This window comes from Mesoplodon mirus (assembly GCF_964341445.2).
Source record: "Mesoplodon mirus genome assembly, chromosome: 14".
Taxonomy (NCBI): Eukaryota; Metazoa; Chordata; class Mammalia; order Artiodactyla; family Ziphiidae; genus Mesoplodon; species Mesoplodon mirus.
Genome location: NC_138990.1, coordinates 15,934,026 through 15,957,901, shown reverse-complemented (window position 1 = coordinate 15,957,901; position 23,876 = coordinate 15,934,026). Strand labels below are relative to the sequence as shown.

The window sequence follows — 23,876 nt, the reverse complement described above, 5'->3', positions numbered from 1 at the left end:
CCTAGAAGAAACAGGTGCAGATGCCCGGGGATTTGTAACGTGCAGGCAAATGTTCATGGATGTTCACTTCAGTGTTCAGTGAACTGCGAAGCAAGGCCTCCTGCTAAGAGCGGGTGGGGAGGAGGAGGTGTTGGAGGTGTGAGGAGAGAGGAGGCAGGCATCTTAGAGAATAGGAGGCAGAGTGGATTGTAAACCCGAGCAGGATGCTGGGCAGCGGCACAAAAGATCTGCCTGAAATCAGACGTCAGGAATTTAAAGTGAAACCAGGTGGCTGTGTGTTTTTCTCCAGTTTCCTTCATCAGAGTCAATTGCACGGGTAAAAGGCAGAAAGCTGGGTTTAACAAAGGTTGGGGTTTTGCCAGATGAGTGCAAGAATGTAAGGCAGGGGGAGTAGCTGAGGATGATGAGAGGGACAAAGGATAGAGGACAGAGAAAAGGTCACAGAAACAACCAGCTGTATATCCCCATGGGGCTGAAAGACTGGAATTAGGGTAGTGGAGGAAATGACCTAAAAAGAGTGGGACCTCTGGAATTGATTATGTGGGTTATGATTACACAGTTATTTGCAATGACGAGGTCAAGGGTATGCCATGGCAGGATGGAAGAGAAGGAATGGAGGAAAAGTCACTGAACAGGTCAGAGAAATGAAAAGTCTGGGTATGGGAAGGGTCATCCACGAGGAACTGACATCACTAAGGATGGAAACAGTTGGAGCCAGTGACAGCAAGCCAGAAGCTATAATCTTCAGGGATGGATGGGGGTGACCTGAGGCTCAGTGGGTGTCAGATACAGAAGGTACCTTGGGTGGTACATTCTGATGACCTGGGAAGAGAGAGGGAGAATGATCAAGAAACAGCAAAGAGGAACAAGGAGGTCACCACCCTCCTCTGTGCCCACAGATCCAGGGAGAATGGGAGAGAAACTAGGGTCCCTGAGCAAGAACCCAGACAAGCAGGTGAAGGGAACATTTCAGAGTATGCGAGGCTATGGAGGGTTTGCTAATGACTTCCAGTTCCAGAGAGCACAGTGGAGGGGTTTTAAGAGTCAGGGGGGGATGGAAGAGGCTCACAGAAAGGATGCCAGAGCCACACAGGGATGAGAATCCGGGGGTCCAGGGGTGACTGATGTAGGCAGGGTTGAAGCACATAATGGGATCAGTCCTGATGTTCTCAAGGCAGCCAGGAAGGCGAACCATGTCTCCAGCGCAGTGCAAAGATGGAAGGAGAAACACATCCTCTCTCTGTCTCACCATGTGCTCCCTACTCTGAATCCCATCATGTGGCATTTCCCAACCGTGCCTCGTGCATTTCCAAATGGAAACACACCAGACCAGAAGTTACAAGAACACAGGTGTCCAGCACCAGAGTGTCCAAATGGGAAAAGCACACTGTTGAGAGCCCAAGAGATGTGAATTCAAACCCTGCCTCTACTTACCACGAGATCTCAGCTGAGTCATCTAAACCCTTGGAGGCCCTGGGACTTCATTTTCTCATGTGTGACACAAGAGCACAAGTATTCACCTTGCATATAAAGTGGGTAGGCATTCCATAAATGCTCCTTTCTGACTCACCATGTTTGTAATAAAGAAAACAAGGAAGGCAACATCTAGTGGGCATCTCCTAAGTGCCAGGCACGGTGCTCATACATTCAAGTTTCAAATTTAGACTTTACACCACCCATTTTACAGATGTGGAGAGTGAGACTCAAACAGGTTAAATTATTTGCTCAACATCTCATATTTAGGAACTGGTAGAAGCAGTATTTACACCCAAGTCTTCTCATTCAAGTCCGGTGTACTTTCCACCATACCACACTGCCTGGTACATCGTGAAGGCTCAATAAATATTTGTTGGAGGAATAAGTGATGAGACTAGGGTGGGTCTCTGAACATCAGGGCTGGCTTTGTGCTCAAGCAACCTAAGTGGCCATGAATGCAACGTGACTTCAAGGGGTGCCCCAAGACATCAAGTTACTAGACTTTGCCTGCAACTCCCTAATTAGAAATGCATTTTTGTCTCCTCTCCTCCCCTGCTCATCCATCTTAGAAATGCTACACAGCAAGGCATTTTTCGTCGTTTATTTCCCAGTGTCTCAATTTCCTGGATCCATACCTACAAAGCAGTTTTTATAGTTAAAAGTCTAGGGGGTCCTTCCCAGTGGGAGTCTGGGGGAACCCTGAAGAATCAACCTATTTTACAGCTTCAGTTTCTTTCTACCTTATACACACATCACAGTTTTAGGTATAAATCCAGTTTCAGATACATAGCCCCAAATACTAAAAATAAAGTTTTCGGGCTTCCCTGGTGGCGCAGTGGTTGAGAGTCCGCCTGCCGATGCAGGGGACACGGGTTCATGCCCCGGTCTGGGAAGATCCCACATGCCGCGGAGTGGCTGGGCCCGTGAGCCATGGCCGCTGGGCCTGCGCTTCCGGAGCCTGTGCCCCGCAACGGGAGAGGCCATAGCAGTGAGAGGCCCACGTACCGCAAAATAAAATAAAATAAATAAAAAATAAAATTGTCCCCTTTTCATCAATATTGGTGAACAAGGACAGCTATACTGTACACTTCTCAACTTTCACTATATTATAATTTGTTAGTGTCAGAAGTTTGAGGTACAATTCCCCATTTATAAAGCCAAATTCTTCAAACCATCCCTGTAAGATTTCATTTAAATTTGTCAAGAAAGCAAAGGAAAAAATCAGTATTAGAGAAGACCTGTGCATACCACACTGTTGGGAGCCTGCAGTAGCTATGTTCAAATTGACATGAATTCATATTTTAAAATATCCAGGGCCTAAAGTATTTTAAAAATGAAAATTTAATTAGGTATGATTTCCTGAACTAATAACATTACTGAATAAGGTCTACAAAATCAGAAAACGGTACTGGGGGAGGAAACCCACAAATGAGATTTCCCTGCAATGTAGCAATTACTCTGGATCCCAAACAATATGTAAGCCAGGAAACAAGTGTTGCGTCAATTCTGCATTTTTTCTCATTCAATTTCGATATTCTCCTCCTTGCAGTTCATTGTAAAAGGCAATCAGAGGGCAAAAACACAACATCATGTGGCTAATGTGGCCCCAAAGAAAAACAGCACTTCCTCGGGTGGACGTGTGGAATCAGTGGCCATGCAGCCTAAGAGGGAGTGTCAAAGAGACTGGGGTTTCACCTCTGTAGGATTGAGAGACTTTGCAGTGATGATTTTGACACTGAATCAGAGCCTTAGAGAATACATAAAGGGACACTGCATTTGGGAAGGACATTGATTTCCTCTCCAAGTAGTCTCTGCTGGGCTGCCGTGACTGACATGTCTGCTCTGTCGCTTGCATTTTAGCTCTCACTTCAGTGTGTACCTGGGTTTTCACGACCTTCTAAAAGAGATTTCCTTCAGTTTTACAAATTTACAATATTCATTTTACCCTGATTTTCTGTTTCATATGGAGACACTTTTTAGTCTTTCTATAATTCTAAGCTTTGGACAGTCTTCTGGGTCCTGTTCTACACATCAGTGTTTCTCAAAGTGTGGCTCCCAGATCAGCAGCTTCAGCATAATCTGGGGATTGTTATAAATGCACTTTCCTGGGCCCGGCCTCAAACCCAGTGACTCATGCACACTAAAGGTTAGGAGCCACTACTACAGATCATTATCCTTCCACTACGAGCCAGAGTCAGGCATTTTGAGAAGCTGTATTCCTTTCAGGCCCATTGTCACAATGGAACTACACCTTTCAAAAGTTTACAGTATAGACCCTTACCACACTATAACCCCTTAGAGAATATAATTTTACGTTTACTGGAAATCCAGTAAATGCTGGCTGGTAGCCACTTGAATAATGTAGCTCCAATATAGTGACGGTTTAAGAGGACCGTAGAAATGCCTGCTTTGGGGCATAGTCACCAGCAGTTTCTCTCTTCCATTCAATATGGGGAAACAAAGGGCTTCTTTTTTGACACAATGCCTGAATTTCTATAAGCACAGCTCCTGGCTTATGTATAATTATTGTCTAATTCACTTATATCTAGAAGCTATTCTCAGACTTGAGCTCCACTCCCACAAGTAGCATTCAGAAAAGTGTAAGGCAGGGAACAGAGAGGCATCCTTCTTCAAATGCAGCATTCATGCTGCCTTTCAACCTTGGTCCTGCCCTGGGTCCAGCCCTGGTCCTAGATGCCCCTCCCAGGGCATCCCCGTCTAGGGGTTCACTTCACTTACCGCACTGGTCTGCACCGACTCGTTCTCTGGTTTGGCTTTTATATCAACAACTCCATCAGCATGGCAGAAAGAGCAGTCAGCAATGACATCATAAAATGACAGCTTCTGGGATTTCAAACCGTATTTCTGTAGCCACTTCTCAGAGTCCCAGGCGTCCTCTGGATTTGACTCATTTTCGGCAGAGGTTGCTCCTAATTGTAGTTTTGGAATCACAATTCATCAGCCGTTCATATGACACAAGACTTTCATATGTCATCCTCAACTTAATATTTTAAAGAAACATGTTCTTTGTTAGCTCACATTCTTCTCAGGAAGCATGATTTCCAAAGCAGGACTGGCAGAGAATTGGTTCACAAGACTGGAAGGCAGGAATCTGCTACTTTTCATTTCACTTCCTCTGCTGCCTAAATTGACTGGACCCATGCAGAGGGGGAGGTGGCTGATAGGCAAGGCAGGAGAGCATTAACCGTAGGGTCAGAAGCTCTGGGTTCAAGTCCTGGCCCCGTTACTTACTAGCTTGGGCAAGTTGCTCAAACTTGGGTGAGTCACCCCATTTAACCTCTCTGAGCTTCAGTGGAATTCTTCACCTGCAGGTAGCATCTGCTTGGCCTTTCTAAGGGCGTCGAAGTGATTCAATATGAAAAGTTATGTGAAAGTGCGTTGTAATGAGGGGGGAGGGGAATCAGGGACAGGAGCTCCCCTGTTAACTTGGTGAATTTGTCCTGATTCAGAGCCTGGCTCTCAACTCTGCAGGCTCAAGAACCTCATGTCAGCTCAGGCGCCTGGATCTGTATCTATGACTCACTTTAGGCTCACATGATCAATTACAGCAAGAAGGCCAATTGCCCAAATATCCCTAGCCTTAGGCGCATTCCCTTGGTGTTTTCCAAATCTTATCTGTACTCTAAGTGGGAGGAGGTGTTATGTTACCTGCGCAGAACACCAGAGAAGCCTGCTTATCGTACAAACAGCAAAGTATCTATTCATGTGGCTCAAAACCCCTATGGCCACCTAAGGGAGAGTGGGGTATCTGAGGGTGGGCACAGAGGAGGCATGGTGTCTGCAGCTGGCCTGTGAAAGCTGACTGTGCCCCTTCCCTCCTAGTAGCGCGTGGTGAAACTGACCATGCCTGCCGGGAGCATTTACAAAATCTGAAAATCAGCAGATGCTACAAATGAGGGCTTTCTTATTCCAGAGAGTGGTTGACAACATTTGTCTGCATGCCCCTGGAAGGAAGGCAGAAAGGACCCTGAGCTCTTAGCCCCAGTGGGACCAGTAGAGCCTTAGGAGAACCGGGAGAAGGTGCTATGCAGAGAGGTGGTTTTTAAAACGGGTACTACCACGTATTAGGTCCACCAGCCCTACAGAGTTTATTTTCACTCGGATCAGTGGTTCTCAACCCTGCACACTGGAATCCTCTGAGAAGTTTTAAAACATACTGATGCCCGGGCCCCATGCATTAGATTCTGTTTTAACTGATCTGGACATTGAGATTTTTCAAAGTTCCCTAGGTGATTATTCTGTGCAGCCAAGCACTAGGGTAAGATGAAAAGAGCTTTTTCTAAATTATGATTTGGTGATCCCTTCATTTATGCTTCTATCAGACAGATTCAAGTTAAATTATACTTTTAATGGGAAACAAAAATATTACCCATAGTTATCCATTACTATATTTAAGGGGATATATAATTAGAATAATATTTGAAGAAATAAAACACTTGAGAGCCAATTATTTCTCAATAATACATAAAGGATCTGTCCATTAATGTTACATATGTCCTCAAATTTTAATAGAACAGCTTTTAAATAATGCACTCTGAAACCTCCTGGAGCTGGAACTTCTCAAAGAAGCTTGATTTTGGCTTTTGAACTTTAAACCAATCTGGCATCAAAAGCCCCTCTGGACACCATCCCCAATGTCAGCAGTTGGTTTCTACATGATTCACAAAGTGTCTTTTCAATCTGCACAGGGGACTGAAATCAGAGGTTTCCCAGAGCTTCTGATCCCAAGGTTCTCGTGCAAGTTCTCCTGCATCGCAGGGAAAAAGCAAAAGGAAATTGGAGGCATTTTTGTCAGTGGGGTCAGCCTCCTTGGAGAAAACCCTTTGGGTGACTATTTTTCCTCAATTATTGTTGATTACATTCTGAGCCTTTGTCTCCCCTTTACTCCTACTTTATTCTCCTCCCTCCTTTATGATCAATAGGTGTAGTAGGAAATAAACTTTTCATTCAGTTATTTCCATAGCAACACACACACCTATCACATGCTCTGCTCTGTTTTGGGTTGCTTTCTTTTGAAAAGACAAGAGCCTTTTATCAATTATAAATTCAAGCCAATCATAAAAGAATTTCCTAAAAACACATCAAACAAATTCTAAGAAGGGATTTTTAAAGAGCCAGAGACTAATTTTTGACTGTAGCTTCACCCAGGACCAGGCAGTGCAGTCACCCCGAGGGTATGATTCAGGCTCCCAATTACCCTCTGAAAAGGGGTTGGAGGAAGACCCCAAAGCAACTTGAACTTCATAAAGGCAAGAAGGGGCAGCCAAGCATACAACACCAAAGAGCCTAGGTGCCCCAAAGCTGAAGAAAGGAGAGAAAGGGTGAAATCTTTTCACTTTCAATGCTAATTACACCACCCCCATCTGAGCCTCATTTTCCCAGGGAGAGGAGAGGAGTGTTGAGGGAGTCATCCATTCATTAGAGTCACTCACTAAGGGGTCCTTCCCATTCCCCTGCAGTTATCTTAATTAAATGTGCTACATAAATTCTCACCTATGGAGCCAAGGAAAATACCTTCATTTATGATAGAGATGTGACCTCACAGTGCATCCTAGATTCTCTCTAATCCATGGGCAGATCACATCCATGTCACAGGCTAACTTACCTGCCACCCGGCCCCTGTCCCACTTATCAATCTCAGAACATTTTTCAACGAGTAAGACCTACCGGCCAGTGCTTTCGAAACATCACAGCTACAGCCAGGGCACAGCAAAAAGACAAACTGGACACAGTCCATCAGTGCCCACTCCTCCCCTAGAGGCTCACAGCCATCAAGGACTTAGAGCCACCATAATTACCCTCCCCTTGGCGATGGTTAATCTTATGTGTCAACTTGGCCGGGCCACACTACCCAGATATCTGACAAACATTATTCTAGATGTTTCTATGAAGGTATTTTAAAAGTGAGATTAATATTTAAATGAACAGACTTTGAGTAAAGCAGATAATCCTCCATATTGTGAGTGGGCATCTCCATTCAGTTGAAGCCTTAGTAGAAGACAGACTGACATCCCCTGAGGAAGAGGGAGTTCTGCTTTTAGACCCAAACTGCAATACCAGCTCTTCCCTGGGTCTCCAGCCTGCTGGCCTGCCCTGCAGATTTTGGACACGCTGGCTTCCACAGTCATGTGAGCTAATTCCTTAAATCTCTCTCTCTATACACACATGTATACATACACACACACACACACACACTTATATATACACATATCCTATTGGTTTTGTGTCTCTGAAGAACCATGACTAAGAGGCCCATCCTCCTCCACTGAAAGTTACTTGTCCAGCACCTCATTCCTGCCATGGTCCATGAGCCTTTCAAGGGAACAGTCAGCTAAGGACTAAACTACAGCTCTAGATCTGGAACCAACCTCACAGAGCATCAAGTTCAATGTTTCCCACAGTGTGTTCCTCAGACTCTACTTCTACTGCATGTCAGTAGCTATTACTCAGAAAGAGGGTTCCTTAGCACAAAGTTTGGAGAGCTTGAAAATAAACAGTTTCAACAGATTTTTCAAAGAAGGACTTGTCTAAGCTTTTGTTGTAGGAATCAGCAGTGGGTCTCACCATGAGCAGAGGCGTGAATAGTATTTCCTAAAGGCATTTAGTCTAGGCCCTTTCTCCACAAAACATTGTGTAGGGCTTTTATTTGATAGATCACAGCTTGGTATACACTGTCCAACATCCCTGTTATCACAAGTGTCATGAGACAGTAAACCAACCCTTGGCTACCATGTGGAAAGTGGCACATGGGAAGTGGCACAGGAAAAGTGGCACACCATGTGGGAAGTGGCACTGTGAAACAGTTACAAAGAAGCTGGAAGTGGTGTCCAACAGCAAGCAAGCGAGAGAGAAGAGAAAGAGAGAGGAAGGAAGGAAGGAGGGAAGGTGGGAGGGAGGGAAGGAGGGAAACAAGAGAAGAGAAGGAAAGAGAGAGAGGGAGGGAGGAAGAATTGAGGACAGCTGGGAAGGGAGAGAGAGGAAGGAGAAAGTGGGCAACTGCCAGGGAAAGAAATCCGGACACTCCTGCTGGTGAGATGGGTGAGATTTCAACAGGCTCAGCAGGGCAGCAGCTGGTAGGACTGAGGGTTCTCTGAAGGTGGGACGATGAGGCCCACCTGGGTCGGGAGCCCAAGAGACAGGTGTTGACAGTGCGGCTCAGGAGAGTAGACTGTCTCCGGGCAGTTACACACTTTGTTCACTGCACTTGATGACTGACTGATATTTTCTGTTCATCTACACTTGTTAAAGCGCCGAGGGCTGAGCATGTTTGCCCGGCACTGGGAGGGGAGCCAAGCCAGGGGGAGGAGGAGATGGAAGGGCAGAGAAAGGTAGCCACTGAGATTCTGCACAACCGATTCACTTGGCAGATTGGGGTAAAGGTTCTCTGGAGTGCCCCAGGGGTTGCACACACGAGGGCAGGGGTACAAGGAGATGCAGTGACGTGCCTGAAGTCACATCTCTAATATGTGCCTGAGTCCAAACTGGCAGCTCTAGAGTCTGCCCCGAGTGGACTGTTGAATAATCTTGGGAATGACAATTAGCGTGTGCAACCATTACGTTCATGGGAGACTGGGAAAGAATCTTGATGAATTCTAGGCCCTTTCTCCCCTGAAAATGATTTTTACTTCCTACTTGTAATGCTTGTAAAAATCAAAGTAGAATCTGTTGAAAAGAAGGGTTCCATGGTTTATGCAACTTCTATAAACAAGCAGAAAAACAATCCCAACCCTGAGTTCTCTAACTCCTATAATCTTCAGGGGGTGTAAGCAGGAGGGGAAGGAAGTTAAATGAACAAAGAGGCAAAAAAGAAGCAGATGCAAAAATAAAGAACATAAAGCATGGATAATAGATAGGATGTGGGAGAGGAGCTAATGCCTCTCAAAGATATCTTTCTGTTTTCTAATTTTTTTTCTTCTGCCTTGTGATTCTGAAAGAAGGAAGCTTAAAAAAAATTACAAGTAGGCTGTGGATGAGGCAACTGCAGGAAGAATGTTTCCTTTCTGATGATACCTGCAACTAGACACTGAGAGATAAGGAGCAATAGCACATGACAAACCTGCATGAAGGCGAGGAAGAACCCCCCCAGTAGAGCACAGACTCCAAGGGAAGAATTTCGAAAGCCACACATTTCATGTGTCTATGTCTAAAATGACATTGAAAATAAATTCAAAATAGTTGAGGATCAGTGACATAGGCAATAAATTATACCAAAGGCAACTATTTCTTTACAAGATAGCATGACACAGCAAGAGAAACACAGACCCATTCAAGATGTTTGGTACCAAGTGGAAAAATCAAGATTAAGAAATGAGAAAAGGATTAATGGAGTTTGGGAATTTAAGGTTAAGAACCTGAAATTCTTGCAGTAGTGAGAATGGCAATTCTTAGAGTGGGAATACTAAAATTAAACCAAGACAAGAGATCTGAATCTGCTTCCCTTGGGAAATTAAAATAGTTGCCACTTTTTTGATCTTACATCAACAGAGCACATGTTTTGTATTATTTTAATCCTTTTAAATTTATTGAGACTTATTTTATGGTCCAACATATGGTCTCTTCTGGAGAATAAGCTGGGTGCATTTGAGAAGGATGTGTATTATACTGCTGTTGCGTGGAACAGATATCTATAGATACCTATTAAGTCTAGTTGATTTATTGTGTTGTTAAAGTTTTCTATTGATCTTCTGCCTGGTTATTCCATTCATTTTTTTTTTTTTTTGCCACCTTGCAGCATATGGGATCTTAGTCCCCTGACCAGGGATCAAACCCATGCCCCCTGCAATGGAAGCACGGAGCCTTAACCACTGGACCACCGGGGAAGTCCCTCCATTCATTATTGAAAGTAGGATATTGAAGTCTTCAACTATTATTGTTGAACTATTTCTCCTTTCAATTTGCCAGTTTTTGCTTAAAGATCTGCTGTTAGGTGCATATATGTTTACAATTATAATACCTTCTTGGTAAGTTGACCCTTTTATTATTTTTTTTTTTTTTTTTTTTTTTCCCGTACGCGGGCCTCTCACTGTTGTGGCCTCTCCCGTTGCGGAGCACAGGCTCCGGATGCGCAGGCTCAGCGGCCATGGCTCACGGGCCCAGCCACTCCGCGGCATATGGGATCCTCCCAGACCGGGGCACGAACCCGTATCCCCTGCATCGGCAGGCGGACTCTCAACCACTGCGCCACCAGGGAGGCCCTGACCCTTTTATTATTATCAGATGTTTCTTTGTAAAAATTTTTTGTTTTATAATCTATTTTGTCCAAAATTAGCATAGCCACTCCAGCTCTTTGATTGTTACTATTTGTATGTCTTTTTCCATCCTTGACTTTCATCCTATTTGTGTCTTTCAATCTAAAGTGTGTATTTTGTAGACAGCATACGGTTGGAACATGGTTTTTTTTTTTTGGCGGTACGCGGGCCTCTCACTGCTGTGGCCTCTCCCGTTGCGGAGCACAGGCTCCGGACGCGCAGGCTCAGCGGCCATGGCTCACGGGCCCAGCTGCTCCACGGCATGTGGGATCTTCCCGGACCGGGGCATGAACCCACGTCCCATGCATCGGCAGGCGGACTCTCAACCACGGCGCCACCAGGGAAGCCCTCTGATCCAATTTTTAATCATTATTTTCTTCTGTGTACTTTGCCTTTAATTTGCTCCTCTTTTTCTAGTTTCCTAAGGTGGAAGCTTATTGACTTTGGATCTGTCTTCTCTTTTAATTTAATTGCATTCAATGCTATAAATTTCCCTCTAAGCACTGCTTTTGCTGCATCCCACAAATCTTGATAAGTTGAATTTTTATTTTCATTTAACACAGTCACTTTCTAACAACATGATTCTAGCTTTGACATTTCATCATATCTTGTATTACATTCCAATAACCTTCCTGAATTAAATGCACCACATCTACAGAATCCTAATGAAATAATTCTTCTTCCACATTTTGGGGGGATTTTTTCAGTGAGAGCCTTAACACTGATTTGTGGAAGCATTACATGCTACTCTTATGCAGATGTTTTTATGTTTGTCTAGAAAATACAGAGCTCACTACCCATGAGAAAATGTATGCTTGAGTTAAACAAAATACTGGCCCTTTCTAGCACTCTCACTTGCTGCTTATTAATCAGCTTCGTCAATATTCATCTAGGAGCTTAGCTTTGACACCTATATCTTTTTTAACCCTAAGTCCTGCCAGGTTCAATATTTGAATTCTCCCTCAGATCTGCCCGCTTAGCATCATCTTCACATACTATCACCCTAGTCCAAATTCTTTCATTTCTTGTCTATACTAACATCCTAACTCTCTTCCCTCATCCTCACTTGGTCCCTCCCCTCCAATCTTTTCCCACACAATAGTCAAAGTGGTTTTTTTTCTAAATGCAAATCTGATCTTATCATTCCCTTGCTTAAAAGCTTCCACTGGGTTCCCATTGGTCTGAAATTAAGAACTGACTTCTCATGCCATGGACTCCAGACCCAGCATGGTCTGGTCCTTATGTACTTTTCCAGACTCATCACAGGCCAATTGCTAACTTGAATTCTGAGCTCTGGCCACACTCATCTTTTCCAGCTCAACTAAAGTGCCATGCTCCTTCCTGCCTCAGGACCTTTGCATGTGCTATTCTGCTGCCTAGCATAAATTCTTCCCTTACTCCCACCCTTCATCTCATTAACTCACCCCCTCAACCCTCAGATATCAGCTCCAGGGTCATTTCCTCAGCGAGGCTTTCCTTTACCCCAAAAACCTCAGGAGCTCACCCCTTTCCTTAGTCATACTACCCCAGGTGGGAATTATACTTCCATGTGCTTCTGATTTTCTACCCTTTCTGAACAAGAAATGGTACAAGATCCTGCTTTATTAGGGGCCATTCCATGTCTGTTTTTCGTCATTATACTCACTGTCTGGCACAGAGCTACGTATAGTGAGTATTCAATAAACAAAAGAATAAATAAATGGATCAAACTTTTTTAATGCTATCATTACATTCTATGTGTCAGCACAGTTCTAAGTGTTTTACATATATTTTCTCATTTGATTCTCACAACAGCGCACTGGGTAGGTATTATCGTTATCCCACTTTTGCAAATAAGGAAACCGAGGCACAGATGATAAATGTCTTGCCCAGGGTCACACAGGAGTGTGCAGAACCAAGATTACTGTCTTTGTAACTCCAAACCTGTGTACTTCACCATCACCAATGACTACAGGGAAATCCGGCCAGTTATTTAACACGATGCCAATAAAAATGAGCATTATCTCTTTCTCCACTTGTTAAAAAAAATGCTCAAAACTCCCATAGAGCTCCTTGACGGAACTTCCTACAGAGCCTGAATGGACCTTTTGCCTTTTCCTTGTCTTTTGACATTGAGTTTGATATTCTGAACCAACCAAGTATGCAGTTATTTCCAGTGTCCTTAATTCCTTTGTGTAGAACCATATCACCATTCATTTCTTTCCATATAAAAGTATCACATGCTCCTTCTGCCTGAAGGATTCCCTCTAACTTTTCCTGCAGTGCAGATGAGCTGATAATGAATTCTTTCAGCTGTTGTACATGTGAAAATGCCTTTATTTTGCCTTTGTTTTTGAAAGATATTTTCACAAAATATAGAATTCTAGATTGAGAGTTTACGGTACTGAATGAAAAAAATAAGATGTTACTCCACTGTCTTTTCACTTGCAACAAGAAATCTGCTGTCATGCTTATCTCTGTTCCTTTTATAGAAAATGTCTTTTTTGCTCTGCTTGCTTTTAACATTTTCTCTTCATTAGTGGTTTCAAGCAAATTGATTGTGATGTCCTTTGGTACAGTTCCCCTCATCTTCTTGTACTTAGCATTCACTGAATTTCTTGGATCTCTAAGTTATAATTTTCACCAAATTCGGAAAATTTTCAATCTTTATTTCTCCAAATATATTTCTATTCTCCCTCCTCCCCTGTCCCTAGGAATTCCATCTAGATGTATATTTGTTTACTTGAAGTTGTCCTACAGTTCACTGACGCTCTTTTGTTATTTGTTTTTATTTGTTATTATTGGTTTTTTTTCTCCGTATGTCTCATTTTGGACAGTTTCTATTGCTATGCCTTCAAGATCACTAATCTTTTTCCCTTCAATGTCTAATCTGTCATTGATCCCATTCAGCATGTTTTCAAGTAAGATATTTTCTTCCCTAAAAATTTTCATCTCTAAAAGTTCAACATGTATTTTTTGAAAATACTTCCCTGTCTCCACTTAACTTTTTGAACATATGGAATACAGTTGTAACTGTCTGAATGTCTTTTTCTGCCAATTCTAACATCTGTGTCAGTTTTCTTCTTTTTGTGCCTAGTAAACTTTGATTGGATACCAATTGTTGTGAATTTTACCTTGTTGGGTACTAGATGATTTTATATTCTTATAAATCTTCTTGAGCTTTGTTCTGAGATGCAGTTAAGTTACCCATAAAGAACTCTCCACTTTCATGTCTTGCTTTGATGATTTCTTAGAAGGGCCCAGAGCTCAGTTTAAGGCTAGTCAGTCCCCATTACTGAGGCAAGACCTTCCCAAGTAGTCTACCCAGTGCTCTGTGACATAAATTTTTCCAATCAGGCTGGTAGGAACAGGCACTGTTCCTAGCCCTGTGTGACCTCTAAACCCTTTCTTTCTAATTCTTTCCAATGGATCTTCCCCAGCCTCAGGTAATTTCCTCATAGAATGATCAATATTGAGCAGGAATCACAAGAGGGGCTCTTTGCAGATTTCCAGAGTTCTCTCTCTGTGCACCTCTCTCCTCTCTGGTACTTTGTCCCGTGAAATCTTGATATCTTGATCTCCCTGGACTCCTAACTCTATCTCTCAAACCTGGAAGTTTGCTGTGCTCTACCTGGGATCCTTCTCCCTACACCATGGCCTGGTGTAGGGAGAAGGATCCCAGGTAGAGTACAGCAAACTTCCTCTCTTCCTCTCTCAAAGCACTAAGCATTAAGGTGGGACAATCAGAGTTTACCTTGGATTTTCCTGTATCTGAGAGACCACTGGCCTTTGTTGCTTAGTGTCAAGCACCTTTAAAAACCAATGTTTCATATATTTTTGTCAGTTTTTTTTTCCCTGAGGGAATTCTCATGCACTGCTCTTAGTAATTAAAAGAGGTCAAAATTACCAACAGCCAGATTGTGTGGCCTCCGCATCTTCTTATTCCAGGTATCAGGCTGATGAGTCATCCCTGCCAGGAACTGCCCTCCTGGTCCTGGTCCTATAGGTGACAGTTGGTCCCTGAACCAGTGCACCCAGCCGAGGGGGCAGGCGGGGGCCGCTATGTCCAGGAAGGAAGACTTTGTCTAATTCACATGAAGGTTCCACGTGTAATGACAGCTCACCTGATCTCCTCCATCCTACCCTTCCCCTCTCCAGATGGCTACCATATCTCCTCTGGCCCGCAGGCTTTGGGCACGCAAAAATGGAAAATGGCTGCTGCCCTCACACAAAGCAGATGCAGGGTCTTGGGCTGACACAGCCTTTGCTTCAATAACATTGGGCTGTGGGCGGCAACGGGAGCAAGTCAGACGCTACATGTGGCCTTTGGGGCCAAAGCAAGGTTACAAAAGCTTCTTTTGGTATCCAACAGTGGAAAGGTCCTGACCAAATTTTCCTTTTTAAATAGAAATGGTAGGGACTTCCCTGGTGGCGCAGTGGTTAAGAATCCGCCCGCCAGTTCAGGGGACACGGGTTCGAGCCCTGGTCTGGGAAGATCCCAGATGCCGCCGAGCAACTAAGCCCGTGCGCCACAGCTACTGAGCCTGAGCTCTAGAGCCCACAAGCTACAAGTACTGAGCCCACGTGCCACAACTACTGAAGCCTGCGCGCCTAGAGCCCATGCTCTACAATGAGAGAAGCCACCACAATGAAAAGCCCGTGCACTGCAACAACGAGTAGCCTCCGCTCGCTGCAACTAGAGAAAGCCAGTGCACAGCAACAAAGACCCAACGCAGCCAAAAATAAAAATAAAATAAAATAAATAAATTAAAAAAAAATAGAAACGGTACATTTAAAGCATGTTTTGGGACTTCCCTGGTCGTCCAGTGGTAAAGAATCCGCCTTCTAATGCAGGCAACACGGGTTCAATCCCTGGTCGGGGTATTAGGTTCCCACATGCTGCGGGGCAGCTAAGCCCGCATGCCACAACTACCGAGCTCGTGCACCTCAACGAGAGAGCCTGTGTGCCACAACTAAGACCCAATGCAGCCAAAAAAAAAAAAAAGCATGTTTTGAAAGTTTATGCTTGGAGTTATTTTGGTTTTTAGTTCTGTGTGTGTATTAGATTGAAACAAAGGGATGACAAGCTATCCTTCTAAAGATTACGGAGGCCAAGAGCTCTTCTGTTTCCTTTAGAAACAACATCTAAAAACCTTCCGTTAACCCTCAAGATTACCCCAAGCTTCAATATTCCTTCTGTCAGTCTGCTCAATATGCCATAACAAAATACTAAAGACCGGGTGGCTTAAACAACAGAAGTTGTGAAGCCTGGAAGTCCAAGATCAAGGTGCCTGCAGGTATGGTTTCTGGTGAAGCATCTCTTCTTGGCTTGTAAATGGCAACCTTCTGGCTGTTTCCTCAAGTGATGTGTGAAGAGAGAGAGGTCTCCAGTGTCTCTTTCTCTTCTTATTAGGACACCAGTTCTATTAGATTAGGGTCCCACCCTTATGATCTCATGTAACTTTACCTCCTTAAAGGCCCTTTCTCCAAATATAGACACACTGGGGTTAGGGCTTCAATGTCTGAATTTAGGGGAACAGAGTTCAGTCCATAGCACTCCCCCAAACAAACACCTTCGCAGCGAGTATTTGTCTGGCATGAATGTTTGCCTTATCCCAGGTCCCCTGTTTCATTTTCATTCTCTCAGGATGACGGAGGACTCTCTGAGTCCTTGACTCTACGCTCACGCTGAGGGGGGACGGGTGTCACCACAAGTGAGCAGCCCCTCCAGACAAGCCTGATTGGGCCCCTCCTTGGAAACCCCACACAGCTGGTCCTGGGGAAGCAACTGCAGCTGCTGCTGCCCCAGACCCAAGTCAGGACACCCACTCACAGGAAAAAGTCACTGTTGCCAGAAATTTATTAAGTTGCTCAGGGCAAGCTCACCCATGCCTTCTATCTCCTCCTCCCTCTATTCATGTCCCCTTCCCCGCTTCTCCTCTTCAACTGCATCCCTGACCCCAGCCAGCCTGGCCTTCTTGCTCTCCTCCCCCACTGATGCCTCTGTAACACAGGCAGGGTACCAGGAGGCAATACAGCATGGCAGGGGCTTCCAAACTTTGCTGCACATTAGGATTGCCTGGGGAACTCTCAAAACTCCCAATGTCCAGATTGCATCCTTCATGGATTAAATCAGAATGTCTGGGGTGGGAGCCAGACATCAGTATTTTTACTAAGGAACTAGGTTTTGAATCCTGGCTTCGTTACTTCTAGCTTGGCCTTGGGCAAGTTACTTAACCTTAAATGGAGATAAAAGTAGCAGCTATCTTATAAGATTGTGGTAACGATGAAAGCTAATACTCGTGAAGTGCTTAGAACAGTGCCTGACATGTAAGGTATGTGCTTTGTTAGCTACTGTTTTTACCAGCCGTGCCCTAAATGAAACCAGTCCCCTACAGAGGAAAATCCTTTACTACCTCAAGAGCTCAGGAAGAAGAATCAGTATTCTCACCGCCCTAACTGTGAAAGAGAAAAGATCGAGCTAACATTTACCAAGTACCTGTTTGGTGCAAAGCATGCATTCTTTTACTTAATTTTTACAATAATCTCTTAAGACTGATGTTATCAATTATTTAACAGGAGAATAAATTAAGGCTCAAAGAGATTGACTCAGGTTAATCTAGTGATGGAGCTGGGATTTACAACCAGATTTCTCACTCCAAACTCAGGCTCCTCTGAATCCTCTTTTCAACGGGATCTTGACCTATGGACTTCCGTGTTTGTCTTTGCATAGCCTAATTTTAGCAAAACTCCTGAGAAGACAGTTTACCAGGATCCCCCACCCTCCATACCTGAGCAAATTCCTCATTACCCCTGTCCCCCAGGTGATGTCTGGTCACCCCGGCCTTCAGCAAGAATCCTGTCAGATAGGTTTATCCAGAAATCCCCTTTTAACCCTGATGTTTCTTCTCGGTAATTTTCCACCCACCAACCCTCCACCCTGCTCCTTGGCTGTAAATCCCCACTGGTCCATGTTTATTCATAACTGAGCCCACTTCCATACTAAGGTCTCTTTTCCCCTCTTGCAATAGTCCTTGAATAGAAGTCTGATTTTGCTTTGACAACCTACAGACACACACATGTGCACACACATAACACATACACACACACACAGAGCACAGCAGAGCTCTGGAGAGTCCCCTCAGGAGCTGGGCTAAGGAGCTCTCCTTGGTAAGGAACACGGAAACAGCCCCCATCCCCAACCAGTAGCAGTTATGACTTTTATACTCGTGCCCGTAAACAGCACCCACCGTGGTCTGTTGTGGCCACGTCGGTATTGGGAGGCTCAGCCACCAGACTCTGGATCTGGGCCAACGTGCTGCTGGCTTCCTGAATCTCCCTCCAGATGAGAAACACGTCCTCTCTGACCCCAGCTCCTGGAAGGGAAACACGTGTGAGCAGGCAGCTGTGGAAGGCCCCAGAATGCTCTGGTGGTCCTAGCAAGCCTGGCACACCCTGGCCAAGTTTCTAGAATATTTCTGAACATCATCTTCCATTTGCCCCACTAACGTCTTTCTGAGATTCAGAAGTGAAATCCCTAAGAAAATGCTGTCATCTCAAGAAATCATAAATGCAGACTTTAGGAGGTAATAAATCCTTATAAAGTAAATATTTGTGGCAGCCAGGATATTTTAAGATGAATTTATTGATAATACTCAAATAAGATAAAGAATAAAAATATTCAAAAGCACCCAGTAAAAGCCAGGGTGATCACTGTGAGCAAGGGAAACTCAATGGTATATGAAAGTAACAACCCCTCACCTTTCTTGATTAAGCTGAGATTTCCTGCTTCTTTGAAACCACCTTCACAACTCTGTTTTTCCCTAATGTAGTAACAACTCTTTGGCCTCCTTTTCTGGACCTCTCCTGTCTCAGTTAAGGGTTTGGTTTGGCTGTATGACATTTTTTAAATGATATGGCTCAATTAATATAGATATTTATATCATTTTAGCAATCAGTCAATAGACGTTCATCCCATGGGTGAGAAGTCCAAGGCTGGGACACTCTGCCTCCACCAAGATCCTGGCTCTAACAGATTAGTAATTTCCAGAGGTTAAGGAGGGTGTAGGAGCAGGAGGGGGATGGGTATGACTGTAAAACGCAACACGCGGGAACCTGGGGTGGTGTCCTGAGAGCATCGCTATCAATATCCTTGTCGTGATACCGTCCTATAGTTTTGCAAGATGTTACCATGGGGGAAACCCAGTAAAGAGCACGTGGGCATTTCTGTTATTTCTTACAACTGTATGTGAACCTACAGTTCTCTCCGCCAGAGCCTGCTGTGCATACGAGGCCAGCAGTGACTCCAACAGGCAACCGTGCTTAGAAGATGCCACTCACCCATTTTCAGTGGCAGCCGTGGGCCCAGCTGCCAGCCGGGCACCACTCACAGCATCGTGGGGGCTACAGGGGAGTCCGTACTCTGGGGTGCTTCTAAAAGGTTGCTCAGACAAGAATTTAGCAGACGTATTCTCTAAAGACTCCATTCCAATAAACGTTTATTTAGAAACAAACACGCACAAGAAATCTACTTCACAGACTGTGTACAGTCGGCTCAGAGAACACTGATGCTGTTATTACTTAAGTAAGCTGAGTCCCGATTCTCTAATGATAAATGCCTTTTTGGGGTACCTGCTACGTGCCTGGCATTGTGCTTAGGCCTTTTGAAACACTGTCTCATCTCTCTTCACGACAATTCTCCAGGCAAATTCTATTCCTGTCCCCATTTCACAGTTGTGTAAACTGAGGTGCAGCCAGTTAGTTGTCCAAGGTCATACCCTCAAGAGTGGCAGAGCAGGGTGTCAAACCCAAGTTGGTGTAACTGTACCAACTCAGCCACCCTGATTAGGTGTCCTGGAAAAGGGACGGCTGGTTTATAGAGGTACCTACCCAAGCTGCTGATGGCATCCCACTTAACAGTCCACAGAGGCCTGAGATCCCACAACCACAGAGGAAGAGAACAGCCATCAGGTGTAGGGGCCACCCCAGGAGATTCGTCCACCCTGGGCCAAAAGACTGACCTTAAGCTACCAGGGCAGACCAGAGTTGATGTTTCTGACTTTTAAAATGTAGTCCAGAAGGGTGGGGTGGAATTAAGGGAAACCAGAGCTCTGGCCCTCCTGAAGTTGGCCAGATCAAGTGAGAGAGTATTAATAGCTATATTTATTAAGAAGCAAGTGACGAGCCCTGACAGAGATGGATGGCCATCAGGGCTCCACAGCCATCAATAGCCCGCGGAGTGAAACATGATGAGTACCCAGCTCCACGCTGGAACTCCAAAAATATCGCAGGCTGCTGCCCATTGCAAACCTGGAGCCCCCAGGATTTTCTAACCCTGTGAAAGCAAAACTGGCTTCCAGCTGCTTGCTTTAGCCTGGAGGTGTTAAGTAGCAGAATTCTCTCTTTAAAAGTTTCAAATGAGTCAAGGCTTTCCATTTCCCCCAGGCTTGTCAATAACATCGCAGACTACTCCTTCAGCCTCAAAGGAAGAACTTCCAAGGAAACACAGCTGCCGCTGGCTGATCCAAGGACAGGAAGGCGCGTTTACGGGGCAGCAGTGACCTGGGATGTGCTCTCCTGAGCAAGCGGTCATCAGACTCTCACTCCACTGGTTTAGTCGTTATAATCAGGCAGCTACAGATTCCTACGCTGGTGATCAGAAAACAAAACAACTCAAAACTACCCATTTCACTTGGTTTGCTTTAAAAACAAAACATAATGAAACAAAACCAGCTAGCAGACAAGAAAAACCACAGGCAATAAAAAGCCTGACTTAGAAGGTAGAGGTTTTATTTCAAGTTATTCGACAGGCAGTCAGGAAGGGCTGCCATTTTTATCTGGGTCACTTCTAAGGAGCTTAGCTGGGAAATCAGACAGCTGCAACCAAGGGGGACAGCCCCACTGGAAACGGAAGAGCGTGGAGGACAAGGCACAGGAGATTTCAGTATTCAGAAGGCTTTGTGAGTTTGAAGTTCTCCAGGCCAAACCAGAAAGGAGATGAAACCACAGCGGATCCTGCTGCGCACAGAGACAGGATATGGCTCCTCAAACAGACACCCAGGTGACCTAAAAGGTCCTCCAACCCCAACTGCCCCCTCCCACCCCAACCCCTGACATCCCCCATAGGCCTTGTGGTAACCACCTGAAGGCTCACAGAATGCTGACACTGGCTGGAGGTGATGCCACATCAAGCTGCTGTTTGTTGTCAGCACCCGGTACTGACTGGCTTGTTTAACATATGAAGGAGACCCAGGTCAGATACATTTTGATGTGTCAGGGGAAGAGCCCACCTGCCACCAAATACCACCTCCCTGTTAAATCTTCCTTGTCTCACTTGTAGGATAAAGTCCAGTTGTCAGAGTCCAAGTCATTCATCTATTCACGTGGCAAATATTTGTTGAGCACTTAGTACATATGGTGGGTGGGCACTGCCAGTGAACCCTGAGCTGGCATTCAAATCCAGGGTTCAAGGCCCCCGCCATGACACCCCCTCTAATAGTCTGCCACCATGAACCCAGTAGGAGCACCGTCCTCCCAGCCCTCCAGGGCCCCTGCACTCCCTCGTGCTCCCCATCAGGGGGCTCGGAGCCCTCCACTGCACTCACCCAGCCCCACCCTTCATTCAAGGCAGCAGCCTGACTCCACCATCAAGCTCTGCCCCGTCACCTCAGGGAACAGCCATCTGCCTCTTGCTCCTTTTCAATTCCCATGAAATGAACCAGCCACAACCACTGCTCTCCATGATTTTGCTGCCAGGACACACTGTCAGGCCACACGCAATTAAAGAGGCTGGCGCCATATGCAATTTCTGGCTGCCTGGCAGGCCAACCTCCAATTCCAAAGAACATAAAGAAGCATCAGCTGGAGATGGTGAATTAGTGCATCCAGACCTTGAATTCAGGCTAATTTAAGTCAGTCCTTCACAAACACGAGGCTTTATTTTTAGTAAGCAGCTGCTTACAACACAGCTCACTACTCAGCGGTGGGTCCAGGGCCATCCTGGGGCCGAGAGCTGTGATCTACAGCTTTCCTGCAGTATCAGTCTGCTGTGTCGGATTACGGTTTATGTTTGCAAGGGCAGAATGTCTCTTCTCTCTTTGTATCCTCCAAGGCACTCAGCACAGGATCCAGGGTTTCCAGGAAGGATTCCTATCCTTCCTTCTTTTCATTTCTCTTTATTATAAAGAAACAATGACGGAGCACCTAATGCGTTCCTTCCTCAAGGGATTGCTCTCACAACCGACAACCCCCAATAATGCAAGAAACTCTTCTGAATGGTAACAGACATATCATTTGAGCATATGGCTATACCCTAGGTGTTCCAGACATTAACAGTGACATGCCCTAGAGCAGTGAGTCATTTCTTTTTAGGTCCTCGTGCCACAGCAAGGCAAGTCCCCCACCTCCCCACCCCTATATCTGAAATATTAGCAATACCAGGGGCAAGAAGGGAAGGGATATTAAATTAAATTAAAACCACCCTCAGCAACCGTGAATCCCAGACCATCCCCTGGGTCCCGCTGTGGCCCTTTCCCCATCGCCCAGGACTCCTGGGGGAAGAACTGGCCCCCCTGGGTGGAGACTCTGCTGACTGCCTGAGCCCTAAATGCCTACTCAGTCTTGAGGATCTGAAAGAGTTGAATATGACTATAAAAGGCAGTATTTTCAGGAAAACACAGCACCTCTATTTTCAGAAAGTGATATAACATCTAAAAATAATAATGAACAATGAGGTAATTAAAATCCCCAGAGACCTAAAATTATAATATGCATCTGGTAAAGGGTGTATATTACATCCATAAAGGGATTGAAAGTGGTGAAATCAGTAGTTTTTGTTGTAATGGAAGCATTCCCAGTTCCTTGTGTTAAATTACATATTAAGATATTTTGCTCAGTCTCGCCCTATGGAAATTAACCATTAATTAATTTAAAGCAAATAGAGTCATTTCACCATCTTGATAAATATCAAACATTTTCTTGGGACAATGAATATATGTGTTTCACAAACATCATGATGCCTTAAAAGCAGTTTCAAATATCAAGTATAGACAACTCTTAATAGGCGGCTATGGTTCCATCTCCTGGGGCCTCTTTCTTCTAAGTGTAACACGGTAAAATGCAAATGGAATGCAGTCTAATTGTCCAATATTCACATAGAAAACCTGTATATAAACCATAACTCTTCTCCCCACGGTAGAGAGCAAGTGTTCCACAAAACTCAGTAAGAAGCATGACCCCCGACTCTGGGGGCTACTAGCAAACAGGTGATAAAGACACAGGCACAAGAACAGAGAAGCAATATCTAAAGAGAAAATGCCCAAAATGCCCATGAATAAAGTTTAGTTGGATAAATCTATTCTATTTAGAATCGCTAATGCCATTCAGAAGACACCAACTCAAAGGTAAGTGTTTTAATGAAATGGTAAATTCGAAGGAACTTTATGCGTTTCCTTTAGAGCAAATTTATCAAAGTTTTTGTTTTTCAGCTTTTCTAATCACATAAAAGCCCTGCACTTTTGGTTCTCAGGGACTTACAGTGCCCCAAAAGAATTATAAGATGCTCACAGGGCTGCTCACTGATTTCTATCAACCAACTCTGAACCAAGAGAGAAACAGTAAGGCTAGGACGGCTGTTTTGCGGGAGCGATCCCACGCTAGCATCTACTCTGCCCTCTGCCCTCAGTGGAAACCCGTTTTGGGGATGGTAGGTCACATGGGCTACTGGGGACTGGGTCTCACTCACTTAGAGGGGTCTCTTCCCAGCTCTGCCAGGTCATTCAGGAATGAGTAAGTTTTAGGAGACTCATTATTTCTTCAAATTCACAAGAGACTAACCTAGAAACCAGGAAGCCAATCATTTAAAAATATCCTTTTCACAACAGGACATCTTCTCGGAGAATCGTCATTCATTCATTTCTTCAACAAAACTCAATCAACGCCCATGATATCTGGGCACTGGAAATACACAGTGAATAGGAAACAGTGTGAGCTTTGAAGCGGCTCCCCCTCCAGAGTGGTCTTCCCAAAGTGTGGTCCTCAGAACTTGTGTCAGAACCCCCAATCAGCTTATCAAAATGCAGATTCCTAGGCCACACCCCAGACTCACTCTGAGGGTGGGAATCCAGGAAACTGTACTCTTACAAGCATCCCCGT

At 44.8% G+C, this 23,876-nt stretch overlaps 1 protein-coding gene across 1 annotated transcript in view; it reads right to left on the bottom strand.

Annotated features, from left to right (window-relative positions):
- The window catches only part of VWA3B (von Willebrand factor A domain containing 3B), a 207,403-nt gene that overhangs the window by 110,619 nt on the left and 72,908 nt on the right, over window positions 1-23,876 (bottom strand). Inside the window, 2 exon segments of the mRNA XM_082642474.1 lie at window positions 4,216-4,406; window positions 17,975-18,100. Of these exon segments, the coding sequence (XP_082498600.1) occupies window positions 4,216-4,406; window positions 17,975-18,100 (317 nt within the window).